The following is a 14,975-nucleotide window of genomic DNA, read 5'->3' on the forward strand; positions in this document are numbered from 1 at the left end:
CATCTAATTACAAGAAGACATCAGACAGACCCATACTGAGGGACATTCAACAAATAACTGGCCTGTAATATCTTATGCTAGGGTCATAGCAATCAAGGAAAGAAAGACTTGAGGGACTATGCCATATTGGAAAAGACTGAAAGAGATATGACAGCTAAATGCAGTGCATGATTCGGAATTGGATTCTTTTTCATAAAGGACGTTATCAGTGTCATTGGCCAAACTCACAGTCCGAGGCTTAGATGGTTGGAGATGTATCAGTATTTGTTTCCTGACTTTGATGATTGTATTGTGATATTGTAGGAGAATATTCTTGTTTGTAGGCAATATGAAGCATGCCATTATTTGGCAAATTACTCTCAAGTGGGTTAGGAAAAAGTATTTATTGTACTGTTCTTATAACTTCTCTGTAAGTTTGAGACTGTGCAGGATGACTATGATTGTATGGCTTTGTATTTAGAGAACTCTTAGAACGTTAATTTTCTTGTGGAAAAGTCCTGTGAAGTAGCAACATAATTTATCAGGGAATTGTATCTTTCATGAAATAATTTTCCAAATAATCAAAGCTCTTCAAGTGCTAAAATGCTTTTTTAACTGTTTTGATGTATCCTGTACTTTTCTGCCTTTTAAGGCTGAATATATTGAACTTGGTCTTATCTGTTTTGGATAACAAATAGCCCAGTTTTTATTATTATCTTCTGAAGTAATACCCACGTCTAGGTCCATGGTTAGCCTTTGGGGTTTTGTTTTCTTTGGTTTGGGTCTTATCTTCCGGTGTCTGGCTTTAAGTTCTGTTGGTGTCATGGTGCATGTATTTTTAATTTGTCAGTTCTCTTTCTAGTGTGTTATTTCTAATCTCCTGTAGTCTCAAGAACAAGGGCTATGCTTTTCCTTTTTTTACTGTCATGTTAGTAAAACTCAGATTAAGTATAGACATTTTATCATAGCAATGTTGTACTCATAGCACCCCTTGAAGTTTAATTCAGGATTATGGCTAGGTTTCAACAAGTTCTGAAAAATGAAGAATTACTCTAAATAGTAGATGATTTCGCTCTCATTTTACAAACTTCTCTTAGAATGTCAGATGAATCGGATAATTTTAAAAGAAAACCGCTGATTGATTGATTGATTATTATTATTATTATTTTTTAATTTCAGAGCTCCAGAGATTATATTGGGGTTGCCATTTTGTGAAGCCATAGACATGTGGTCACTGGGATGCGTGATTGCAGAATTATTCCTTGGATGGCCTCTCTACCCAGGAGCCTTGGAGTATGACCAGGTAATAGAACTGTCGTGATAACCCAGTAGAATTGGTAGAATGTAAAGAAGAATAATAGACTTACAGGAATGCGTTTTCCCAGATATACAATACATGTGAGACTCCTTTTAGAATAAATTGGCAAAACCTTGGATCTAATGGAATTTAAATTCAGGATCTCAAAACAGAACTTGATTTTTAAAGTGTTTTCATAAACAAGGGTATAATCCACAGGCCTGAAAAGCTTTTGGGAGAATTTTTTTGGTACCATTTTTATATTATACATATATAAAGGGCTGGACTGTGTCCATTTAAATAATAGTGCTTTGCTTGGGTGACAGACATCACTTGGGTGATGACAGCTGAAATGTCAGCCTCTCCCAAGGAATAAAAGTCATCATAGCTACTGGTCTTTAACCAACAATCTTTACTGGTCTTAAGTACCTCAGTCACCCTAACCCTCTTTAGTATTTTTAGCTGGTTTTGGTGGTGCTAAAAGTCTAGCTTAACATTATTGAAATGACTCTCAGTAAAATCCAGCAAGTCACCTCATTACACACTTTTCATGGTAGTTTTCAGGTGTGTTCATTAGTCTCTCTAAGCTACTAGACAATGTTGTTTGCTATTTATTTGGTTTTGAATATCAAGATTCTTTTTTTGGTAATTGTTATCTTCTTCACTATTATTTGAAAGTTTCATAGCATCTCCCTTATTAGAGAGATATATATACTCAACTCATATTTTAGTAGAAAATGTTAGTCAGAATTAACAGTGGTTACATATATTTTGTCTGGCTTGTATTTTTATTTAAATGTTATACTATTTAACTTTCAAACATGAAAAAAATAGAAAACAGAACATTTTAAAGCACACATAACTTGTAGCAACATGCCTGATTTCTAAGGTTTAGCTTTCTATATAAAAGGGGATATGAGAGGTAGTTAATTTAGTGACTTAAATGTTGCTGAGATGACCCTAAAAGTCATTTAATATTAATTATTAAATTAGATGTTATCATTAACTTTAATCTATCCTCTTCCAATGACTTTCTACCCATAAAATTTCTCTTTTAGGCCAGGTGTTTTTTTTTTAATATTCTCTACTTTCCCCCTCCATGTTGAGCATACCTCTTAAAAGACCATTTCTATAAAAATTTCCATACATTCTAGCTTCCTTCATCTTTTTACCCAATCATTAACTTTGATGCAGGTGCCAAACTGTTACTAGTTTTGAAAGAGTTAGTGATCTAGTTGGAGAGTCCCATAATCCCTTGGCTGCTGAAGTACTGAGGTACCTGTCAAATTCTAGAAATATACCTTTGGCTTTGTGGACCACAATTTATGACATGCGTAGTACTCTGGAGCAGGACACCATCTAGTGGCAATATAAAGGTCAGTTTGCTATTGTACTCTGGATTTGGACTTTACAGTTCTAGTGTTGGACAACTAATGTTGATACTGAAAGGGACCCTACAGATTATCTAGTTACTACCCCTTCACATTTTATAAAGGAGAAAACTGAGGCCTGGAAAAATGAAATGACTTGTCAAAAGTTACAGTGGTAATTTAACACAAAGTCCTGACCAAAGCTCAGTTTTTCTAAAATCTGTAATAGATTGCTTTTTTTTTTTAAACTGGGAGGTGTTATCTGATCCAGATTCACAATATTTTCAGAATGTATATTACTTTAATTCCAAAAGGGTACAGTAATTGAAAAAAATTATTAGCATACAGCATCAATAGCCACACAGTTATCAATTCAGTGTTTTAAAAGGTATTTTCCAAAATATATGAATGCAAACGAATAGCAGTGATGTGTTTTTTGATTCCAATCTTGGACTTCATACTCATTTTCAAATATGATGCTTGCTGTAGAGGTTTTGATAAATGTCTGTTTTCAAGATAAGGACTATCCCTTTATTCCTAATTTTAAGTTGTTTTAAAAATCTTAAATTGGTTTTGGACTCTGAAATGCTTTTGTGCATCTATTAAAATATTCACGAGTGGGGTTTTTTGGGGGTTGTTTTTTACTTTAGTCTATTTATATGGTTGAATTTCATAAAATTTCCTCAACTCCCTGGATTATGACCATCTAATTAAGATGTGAAAGGACATGCCTCTGTCTGTTATCTGTTTCCTATTCTGGGCATCAGCTGCCAGGATATACTTGGATATCCAATTGGGGTGTTGTTGCTATTTTATTTTTTTAACTTATTCTTTGCCTTACAGTGGCAGTACAGTGGGCAATAGTAGTAACATTACTAATGAATACTTATCGAGCTCTTTTGGGTGCCAGGAACTGTCAACACTTTAACTCATTTAATGTTCACAACAACCCTGTGAAGTTTTATAGATGAGAAAGCTGAGGTGTGGGGAAGTTTAATAAGCTTGCCCAATAGTCTAACATGGGCAGTCTGAATCTAGAAGCTATGCTATTAGCAGTAGACCACCTCTACACTACTTCATGAATAATGATACCTTCAAGACACTCAAAGAGTCCAGCTGAACCCTGCTCTAGTCTGCCCTAGCGCCCTGGCACTGGCCCTCTTCCAGACTCCACCTCTGCCCTACCACTGTCAATCTGCTATTGCTCTAAGTGGGTTTTCACAGTCTGTATATTAGTTATTCAGATTCATCAACCTCCATTGGTATTCTGTCTCCAGATTTGAGTTCTAGGGAAGGAACCAGCAGCCTATGCTAGTTTATCGTTTTGTCCCGTGATAACTTTTTCTAAAAATGAATTTTTAAATTTTTATTTATTTTTGGCTGCGTTGGGTCTTTGTTGCTGAGTGCAGGCTTTCTCTAGTTGCAGTGAGCGGGAGCTACTCTTTGTTGTGGTGTGCAGGCCTCTCGTTGCAGTGGCTTCTCGTTGCGGAGCATGGGCTCTAGGCGCGCGGGCTTCAGTAGTTGTGGCTCGCGGGCTCTAGAGCACAGGCTTGGTAGTTGTGGCAAATGGGCTTAGTCTTTCCACGACATGTGGGATCTTCCCAGACCGGGGCTCGAACCCTCGTCTCCTGTACTGGCAGGCGGATTCTTAACCACTGTGCCACCAGGGAAGCCCCCGTGATAACATTTTGTACAAATATTTATCTCTCAGAATATATGTTGTACAAGATATTCTTCTTCTGCTTTGCTTTTATTAATAACATTGCTTTTAACAACAGGAGTGTTCGTATATTACAAATACATCAGCATTATTTATAAAGAGTGGAAGCCCAGCCAGTTAATTTGGAAATTCAATTCAACACAAGCACAGAAATTCTATATTTTATATCTCTAGCAACAGCTTCAAAACATTATAAATCTAAAATTGATAGAACCAAAAAAAGACAAAGCCACAATCATAATTAAAGATTTAAAGCACATTTCTTTCAGTAATTGTTAGAGAAAGTAGATAGAAAAATATCAGTAAGAATATAGAGGATTTGAACACATGATTAACCAAGTTGACCTAGTGATACAGGCATAGAGCACTACACCCAATACTACACACAAAACTGCAGGATACATACATTTTAAGTGCACATGGAACATTTACAACAATAAAGACTTTCTGTGAAATATATTGTAACATCTCTTACTTAACCCTTGTTGATATGCCTTTTGTGTAACCTATATTTAACCTTGTAATATTGGTTTTTTTTCAAAGGAGGTGAAAAAGACTTAACAGTATACGTGTATAGTTAAATACTTCTAGGCCAAATTTGAGTCACTAGGAAAAACTTCAGACTATTTAAATTCTTTATTATGGGCTTTGTGTTCTAGCTCTTTAATCATCTGTGTCATCTCTTAGTCTTTCCAAGGCAATTTCTTCTTTGAATTTTGGATTCTGCAACTAGGCACTGACCATGTTGAGAACATATTTTGTCATATGTGCATTTTATTTCCTTTTGTACACAAATGTATTTACTGTGTATGTGTAGAGAAGGCTGCCCTGTGAATTGGTACTGTGCTTGGATCCCTTCCTGTCTTAATTGTAGGTATACTGTCTCATTAGTGCTATATGTACTCGATTTGACTTATATTTACTGGGGAAATATCAGTAACATTCTAGGAAATTAAATAATATTTTTATGGATGAATGGACAGTATTTACTTGGTAAATGTTGATTGTTCTTGAAAAATGTTTGTTAGAGTTTAGGTAGAATCTTATCCAGAACAGCTGGAAGTCTGAATTTATATTCAAATTTTATTATACTTGGTAATATCAAATTATATCTTATGTAAGAAGAATAAAGCTCACTCCAGGGGTGGGGGTGGGAATCTTCAAAGAATTCTATTTTGTCATGCTATTCAGGTTTCAAAGAGACCTTCTGAAGTTGGCTCAAGGAAGAGTTCATTTATTTATGTGTGGAGTGTCAAAAAATCCAAGAATGAGCTTTAATATGACTGGATTTTGTGAAGTCTGGAGTTGAAGGTGCTTTTAGATTCAAGGCAACACTTAGAGAAATTAATAGGCTTTGGTAGAATTTCACTCTGGTGCTCGATCTTAAATTAAGTATAACTTAGCTGCTCTTGAAGTGCTTTTATCTGTTCTGATTCTAACTTGCTACTCAGAATTTCTGCTCACTCTTAACTCTGGTTATGTTAACATGGTCATCAAACTCTAGCTCTACCTTATAACCCTTCAGCTCATCCTCCAACAGTATCTGGAATTTCTTAGTTTGCGTTTCCGACACTGTAAATCTGATTTGCTTAGCTTAATTCTAGTTGAGTTCACAAGGCAGATTTATGAATTAATTGCTTCTAGGTCAGGTCCCCACCCTTCATCCACTGGAGACAGGAGGGGCATACAGATGGAACAAGTTCTTTTCAAATGACTGGCAGGCATTACGACCAAAAATAAACTTGGCAGGTTCATTTGCCGTTTTTTTTTTTCAGTGCCATCTCAACTTCTTAGGTATATTAATTGCTCTATGGTATTCTCTTAGCACTTTGTTTTCTTCTTTATAATGGCATTTCCTAGTTTAATTGCAGATTATGTGCTTAAATATTTATTCTACTGAATTTTTTGAATAAATTTTGAAGATTGGCAACATATTTTATTGTTCTGCATAGCTTTAGCATCTGACCCATAATAAATGCCCTGTGTATGTTTGTTGAAATTGAATTGTTGAGCACCTTTCTTACCATCTGCGATACTCTGATGCAACATCGAGGTACTAAGCTGTTAGTACTTTTCATTTTCTGTTTCCATAAAACAAGGAACTCAGGCACTTGGGGGATATGGGGTGAGGGGGAGGTACTGCACTTTAATGTAACGAAACTAATTTGTAAGGTGGAGATTTTAGTTATCATTTCATGTAAAATTGGGGATACAAATATGCGTGAACATAGACTGTTGTTAGGAGGCGCATAGTCTAGCAGGGAAAACTGACGTGTAAAACTAATTGTAATGTAGTGTTATAAATGCATTAAAATTGTTATGTTCTAGGTGTGATGATAGCACAGAGGAAGGTGATTGCCTCTGTTTTGGATGGTTAGACTTAGCTTTACAGAGGAGAATTTCTTGAATTGAGTCTTGAAGTTGGAACAGTAAAAGTTTGCCGCGTGGATTCGGTGAAGTGGCAGGGAGGGGGGTAAGGAGGGAGAGGAACAGGGATGTTGATAAGTAGGGGTTAGAGAGCAGTCTAGGAAAGGGAAACTAACCCATGCAAGGTTTAGCAGGTGCTAGAGGGGGCTGGAGTACAGGAGCATGTAAAGAGCCCGGAAGAGATAAAGCTGGAGGGCCTGTGTGCTGTGTTTAGAGATTTGGAATCCATCCTGTAGGCAGTAAAGTAATTTTATACAGGGGAGTAATAATCAGATTTGCATTTTATCAAAATGGCTGTTAGCAGTTTCTTGTTCTTAGCAATGTGAATAATGAATTGGGAGTGAGTGGATGGGGTCATTAGGGAGGCAGGTAGACTAATTAGGAGGCTTGTGAGATTGTATAACTCAGAATTGAAGAAGACCTGAAAGAGGAATGGAGAGGAGAGACAGTTATGAAAAATACTGATGAGGTAAAATTGTTACGGTGTTGGATGTTGGGTGATGAGGGCGAGGTACTTGTTGGGCATAAATTTCCGGTTTCTGATTCCGGTGGTTGGTGGTAGTCTCCAAAGGGGGAAATACATTAGGATTAACAGGTTTAAGGAAAATCAGTTTAGAATATGTTCACTTCGAGGTACCTAAAGGCCTGCCAGATGGAGAGTATCAGTAAGCAGTTGGATCTACAGCTCCAGAGCTAGAGATAAATATTTAGACATAGAATTAGGGATAAAACTATGGGCACGTGGGGCTTGTAGAGGGAAAGAAGACAGATAAAACTCTAGAATGCAATGCCATATAACAAATGGAGGAAGGCAGTTAAAGAGTGCCAAGGAGTAGGAAGAGAAATAGAAAAGAATGATGTGGAAATGAAAGGAACAGAGTTTTCAAGTTATTCACTTGAAAATGGCCAATAGTGTTGAAGTAAGATAAGGATTAATATGTGACTATTAAATGTGGCAGTTAATAACAGGACATTATCATTTCGTGAGAGTAATAGTAAAACTCCAGTTGTTGTGTGTTGAGGTTAGAATGGAAAGTAAAATATGGACCACTATTTTAAGGCTTTTAACTGAATGAGAAAAGTGTTTTAAATAGTTAAGGGAGTTTTTTGGGGTTTTTTTTTTTTTGTTTTTAGGCTGGAAGATATTAAACATTTTTGTAGATCGAGGGCAAAAATCTCATACAGAGGGAGAAATAGAAGATTCAGGAGAGGATGGACTAGTTGTATTTGAGGTTTAAAAAAAGAATCCTGTGTTCTCAAACACAATTTCAAGGAGTTAAGCCTCTGTTTATTCCCTGTGCTGCCCAGTTGTTGATCTGGGGAACAGGTATTTGAGGGCCAACTATGTACCAGACACTGTCACAGGTGTACGTGTAAGAAAACAAAACAAAGTTCTTTCCTTCATGAAATTTACATTCTACTGCAGAATGGGGTAAGAAAATACAAAGTAAATGCACAGAATATCAGATGATGAAAAAGCACAGTAGAGAAAAATACAACAGAATAAGTAGAGATTAGGGGTACTGAGCAGGGGAGAGCTTGTTCTTATTTATTAGTGGGGCATGAAAGGCCTCATGAATAAGGTAACATTTGAGGTGAGAGCTGAAGGAAGTGAAACACTAGCCATGCAGATGTCTGGGGGAACAGTGTTCAAACAGAAGGATGTTAAGTTCAGAGGCCCTGAGGCTGGAGCTTTTCAGTGTCCTCCTGAGAGAGCCCATCTACACCTGTGTCCTCCTCTTCTGGCTCAAACACACATATGCCAGTGATATAGACGCGTCCCCTCCAGTGCTCCCATAGCCCTAATTCACCATGTCAACTTGTCACTAAGTCAAGTAACTTGTCAGTTGCCTGTGTAGATTTCTCCAGTTTCTCCAGTGGTTTCCCAGTGTTACCTCTCAGAGTAAAATCCAAACTTCTTAACCTACTGATAAAGCCCTTTGCCTGCTAGATCAATTTCGTCTCTTGCCATTTCTCCCTTAGTGAACTTCAGTCTCTGAATGTGTGCATGTATTCTTTTTATTTTCCATATTTACTCATATTATAACCTTAGCATAAATCATAATAATTCAGATTTTTTTCCATTCCTTCAGGGCTAACAAACTGTTTGTTCTTTTTGACCCAACTTGAGTATCACCTCATCTGGAACTTTATATGACTACAATTATTTTATGTGTCTCTTCTTTGTCTTTCCATAAGGCATGTATTTATTATACCTGTATTATATCAATATATATTACACTGTATTATAATTGCTTACTTGTATGTTCCCCACTGGACTGATTTCTTAGGGCACACACACTGTACATCATTTAATTCTTGACCTAACATCTAGCTTAGTGTCTGATATAGTTGTTCAATAAATATCTTAATGCAATAAAAGAATAACTCATCTGTTTTGTACATTATTTTTCAGATTCGATACATTTCTCAGACTCAAGGTTTACCAGGAGAACAGTTGTTAAATGTGGGTACAAAATCCACAAGATTTTTTTGCAGAGAAACAGATATCTCTCATTCTGGTTGGAGATTAAAGGTAATTCATTTAAAAAATACTTAGAAAGACATTTTCTAAGATGCCTCATGTTCACAGATAATACCCTCTGTGCCTATTTTTCTTTCATTGCATTTTTTCTTCTTTTGAATTTTCATTTTTGACAATCCCCACCACCCCCTTTTAACGAGGAGAGTCCTTTCTGAATACCTTAGCTCATTCTCTAACCTGGCAACACAATCATTAACTCATTTTAAATAGTTTAAAAAAATTTTATGTGTATCATTTTGTGTTGTTTATCTTCCCTACCCAGTTCTACATTTATTAAGCTTTATAAGACAGGGATTGAATCTAACCACTTACTACATAACCCAAGTACCTAATTTATTCCTAGGATTAGTAAATCTTTAATGATTAACTTTAGTTATTTTGTTAAGGAATTTATCTATATGTGTAATATTTTTTTATCTGAACCTGAACTTCTCATTTTTTGTACACTTCTAAAAACTTACATTTAAAAATTTATTTTATTTTATTTATTTATTTTTGGCTGCATTGGGTCCACTCTTTGTTGAGGTGCGTGGGCTTCTCATTGCAGTGGCTTCTTGTTGCGGAGCACAGGCTCTAGGCGCATCGACTTCAGTAGTTGTGGCTTGCAGGCTCTAGAGTGCAGGCTCAGTAGTTGTGGCACACAAGCTTAGTTCCTCCACAGCATGTGGGATCCTCCCGGACCAGGGCTCAAACCCGGGTCCCCTGCCTTGGCAGGTGGATTCTTAACCACTGTGCCACCAGGGAAGTCCCAAAATTACATTTTTGATAGTTATTCTTTTGAAACTACTACTTGCCTTAGAATATTCAATATATTAGGCTGAATGTGCCAGAATTGAAGAAATAAAGGACTTACAAATGGTGGGTAATAAGATATTTTCCTTCTCTGATATATTCGATAAGACACTGGAAGAACATGAGGCTGAGACAGGAATGAAGTCTAAAGAAGCCAGAAAGTACATATTCAACAGTCTGGATGATATAGTGCATGTGAGTACCACAGTCACATTTGTCAATCTTATGCTTAAGTTGGTGGAGTTGAATGCCAAGAATGCCAAAACACGTTAATCATTTTCTACATGACGTAGAATGCTTGCTGTTTTTAAGCTTTTCAAACAAAATTGATTCTGAGGTTTCAGGAACGAAATTTCATTCATCTTTATCAAATACTTAATTTGTATTATTCAAGTATTTTCTTTAAAAAGGAAAACTCTAACAGACATGTTTCTTTTCCTTATATCTCTCTAGAAGTGGATATTTGTTTAGTTAAAAAAATTTTTTTTTTCCTGCTTTGAATGCTCTTTGGTACCTCAAAATATTTTTGAGGATTTGTTAAACTCAATTGTTCTTTCTTATTTCAAAATAATTGTAGTTCTTTGTTCTTTCCTGTGTTGTGGGCTTTTTTTGTAAACTGTGAGACTTTAACGTATACTACCTTGTATGGCTTATTTTTATTCGATGACTTGAAATTTTGATTTTGCAGGTGAACACAGTGATGGATTTGGAAGGAAGTGATCTTTTGGCTGAGAAAGCTGATAGAAGAGAATTTGTTAGTCTGTTGAAAAAAATGTTGCTGATTGATGCAGATTTAAGAATTACTCCAGCAGAGACTTTGAACCATGCTTTTGTTAATATGAAACATCTTCTAGATTTCCCGCATAGCAACCAGTAAGTTACTCTAAAATCTTTTAAAATGATTCTGGAGAAATGATAATGCTGTTTGTGGTAAACCATTGTGTTAGAAAAATGATTCAATTTCTTCATTAAATATAAGTAAACTGAGTAAAAAGAGGTTAAGCTAACGTGGCCAAGTTCACATAGACAGTAAATTGCAGAGTAGAAATAGAATGCAAATCTAAATCACATTCCAATGTTCTTTTTCCAAAATAGCATACTGAGGATGACTGAGTGATGTCGTTTTACATGACATTCTTACCTTAATAACCAGGCATATTTATAGTTAAAGGAAGTGTTAAGTTGTTCCTCCCTCAATTTTGAGTCCTGCAAACTCCATTTTCAATTTCCTTTCACAGCATTTGCTTTTCTTGTCCCCTTTCTTTCCCCTCTGTGTTGTGGTAGGAAAGGAGGTTTTTTTTTATGGGTTAGTAGAGAAGAGTATATGCCCAAATTGAGAAGGACTTAGAAGAGTTACCTTAGGCAAATCTTGTGAATTCTTTGAACCCCAGTCCTCTTTTTTATAGGCTGAAGAGAGTAAAGCAAGTGACTTAAAATAGCTTCTTTTAATATTTTAAAAATATTGAATGAAGGAGGTGAAGGAGCACACTGATATTCGTTATTGTGAATTACAATTAAAATGGATGTTTTTATAAAGCCCAACTAGTCTCCACACCCCCAATACTTAAAAATGTCTAATGGTTTCTGTATATAAGCACTTTGAAAATAACGTAATAACCACATACATGGTGCCATTAATTTAGGGATGTGGAGATCTAGAAGTTTAGAAAAAAACTATTTAGAGTAGGGGTCATAAAATTTTAACCAAAAAGTGCTCACTATTGCTTTGCTGTCTCAAGAAAATATTCCAGATATAAGTATATTCTTCTGCTTGCTTTGAAATTTGATCTTAACAGGATTTCCTGGTAGAAATACTATTGGAAATATGCAGATTAAGTGCAAGCCATAGACTTTTTTTCCTTTTGGAAATAATTTTTCATCTTAAACTACTCTAAACATTAAAAAAATAATATTACAATTACCTTTCGATTTTTCTTTTGCAGTGTAAAGTCCTGTTTTCATATTATGGATATTTGTAAGTCCCATCCGAATTCATGTGACACAAATAATCACAATAAAACTTCACTCTTGAGACCAGTTGCTCCAAGCAGTACTGCTAATCTGACAGCAAATTTTACTAAAATTGGCACATTAAGAAGTCAGGTAAGAACTTATAGTATTTGATAATTTATGCTCCTCTTTTTTTTTTTTTAAAAAAAAAGATTGCTCATTTGCTTTTGAAATATGCAGAAGTTTCCATGTCAGCAGTTAGAAGTTCCAGTGCTGATGAAGTCTTACTATGGCTGTTCTGTTAAATCTCTAATATTTCAGGGTAACAATTGGAGCATATCTACTCAAATCCATTTTTTTCCTTCACCTTTTATTCTTTCAATATGATCTACCTGCCCTTCTATGTCTCTACAAAAAGTAGACTTCAGTAAGATCAATTTCTGGGTCCATTTTTATCATAGAATTATGATTTTTTGAAATGCATTTGATTTCTACTTGTAAAGTATGTGTACAGCAATTAGAAGCCTGCTCTGTATAATGAATGCCATGTACGTCTATCGTTTCAGGCATTAACCACATCTGCTCATTCAGTTGTGCACCATGGGATTCCTCTGCAGGCTGGAACTGCTCATTTTGGTTGTGGTGATGCTTTTCAGCAGACACTGATTATCTGTCCACCAGCTATTCAAGGTATTCTTTTATTTAAATTACACTTTGAATTTAGGCACGCATTACTTTAAAATAAGTTTAGGCATCTCTTCATTAAATATACTGCATGGGTTTTGCTACATTTACTGCTACATTTGAATTTAATTTAAGCAGGTCAGTAGCCTTTAGACCAGTGATACTTCTTGACTGCAGCTCCACTGTAGTCATCAATAACAAAATGGACCATATGACAGTTGTATTTCCTGTAGAGTCTAGCATGATAACATACCTTAGTGGAAATTAATGAACTTGGAAAGGTATGGATTGTCCTATACTGGGTATAACTGCTCCAGATGTTCACGTAAGTACTTATCTGCATGTAATCACTGGACATTACAGTGATTGAGAGCTCAGTTCTTTAAGTTTTGGTCAGAGGATTTCTTTCCTAAAATACTGTAGTCTTGTTCTTTACCCATAGCTTAGTTAGTTTGTTTGTTTGAAGATTGATTTTGATCAAATTGCCCTTATTTAGATAAAAATATCGAATCAAATCCTCAAGTGAGATGGTGACAGAATACCTTTGAAGATGCCATAAATTTTCACACCGAGGAACTTCTTCGTGGCAAAAGGGTGATAGCAGTGAACTTTTTGACTGGAATAGCTAGCATAAAGCCCTCTTTCCTAGGTCCTTCGGTAGCGTTTTGTCCTTGCTAGCCTGTAACATCTAGTCATATCTTAAAATCAAGAGATTGATTCCAAATGGGCCCGAAGTGACTGTGAAGCATGGTGGTAATGCTGTATAGTGTAAGTGAGAGCTCTTGATGCTAAGTCGGCCTGGGATCTAGTTCTCTTTCTTCTGTTTGCTCTGCCATCCCAGACAAGTCTGTTAACTTGCTTCAGCCTTTGTCAAAGAAAACAGACTGAATAGATACTATCTTGATGGTTTCCAGCTGTAATATTTCTGGATTCTGAAGGTTATATTTGAAATTTTTATTTCATTTAAGGATGTGAGCAACTTTTTAAAGTTTTTATTTTAATCTTCCCCACAGTGCCTAACAAAGCTCCAAGAATATATTTGTTGACTTGCTTGGCTGGTAATGAGAGATGTGAAAACATAGCAGCTCTTTAGCCACTTTGGTTCTACCAGGGTAGCTTTGGTCTGTTATCTGTGACAGTGACCCATGGCTGGTTTGGTAATAAAAATACCTGTATCATATTGTCAGCACTCTTAAAGATGCTGTTGTGTTTCTTTGTTTTTCTTCAACTGTTTATTGTAGAGAAGTTCAAAGAATAATAATGTCCTTTCTCCTAGATTCAACAAGTATTAACATGGTGTATTTGTTCTGTCTGTCTATTACACATACACATACTGTTAATAGTAAGTCATAGACATTTTACTTCTAAATACTTGAGCATGCAAGACTGATGCTTTTTTGTTTTTCAGTTAGTTACTACGTAAGTGGTATCTTGACAAATACATTTTCACTTAGATGAGTTTTTAATCTGTACTAATAGATTCTCAGGTTCTAATGATCTCTTCCGTGTACAAAATCAGTTTGGGGGTCACCTACCTACAGTGTGGTATATTTCATCAAGATTTGGAATAGCAGGGAATTCCCTGGCGTTCCAGTGGTTAGGATTCTGGGCTTTCACTGCTGGGGGCCCAGGTTTGATCCTTGGTAGGGGAACTAAGATCCTGCAAGCCGTGCGGCACAGCCAAAAAAGAAAAAAAAAAAAAAAGATTTCAGGTTTTTTTCAGAGCTACCTTCTGTTTGTACCAAAAGGCTTTGTGGACACATTTCTAAATACAATTGAGCATCATTCTTAAAACATTCAATGAGGCTAGGCAAATCTTTTATCTTTTTATGTAGCTTATAATTAATAAAAGGTTAGTAACCTTTTGTACATATGTTAACAACTGCAAGTGCTTCCTAACAAGGATAACAGAAAGAAAAGGAGATATTTTCAGGCTCATTAACTCATCAGATGTGAAGAACAGTAGTTTTAGAATTAATAGAGAAAGCAAAATATTTGTTCGCTTAAAGAACTAACAGGCGCAGTTGCAGCAGCGTAACAGGCAGGCTCTGCAATATGTTGTCTCACTGTTTCTTATCTTAGTATAGTGTCCACTTAGAAATGAAAACTTTCCCTCTAATCCATTTTGGCATCTCTGTAGAAAATCCCAGTATTGACCTTCTTACCTTTACCTCATAATGTGCCAATCCACTTAAAAGAAACATATTTAAA

General features: G+C 35.8%; 1 protein-coding gene across 4 annotated transcripts in view; it reads left to right on the top strand.

Moving 5' to 3' along the window:
- The window catches only part of HIPK3 (homeodomain interacting protein kinase 3), a 96,718-nt gene that overhangs the window by 70,241 nt on the left and 11,502 nt on the right, over positions 1-14,975 (top strand). For all 4 annotated transcript variants that reach the window (XM_081238964.1, XM_081238967.1, XM_081238965.1 and 1 more), the window contains 6 exons: positions 1,159-1,282; positions 9,210-9,329; positions 10,239-10,325; positions 10,819-11,003; positions 12,074-12,233; positions 12,647-12,770. In XM_081238964.1, coding sequence (XP_081095090.1) covers positions 1,159-1,282; positions 9,210-9,329; positions 10,239-10,325; positions 10,819-11,003; positions 12,074-12,233; positions 12,647-12,770 — 800 coding nt within the window. The remainder of the gene's footprint in view (positions 1-1,158; positions 1,283-9,209; positions 9,330-10,238; positions 10,326-10,818; positions 11,004-12,073; positions 12,234-12,646; positions 12,771-14,975) is intronic.

This window comes from Mesoplodon bidens, assembly GCF_964165515.1.
Source record: "Mesoplodon bidens genome assembly, chromosome: 7".
In the NCBI taxonomy this organism is placed as follows: domain Eukaryota; kingdom Metazoa; phylum Chordata; class Mammalia; order Artiodactyla; family Ziphiidae; genus Mesoplodon; species Mesoplodon bidens.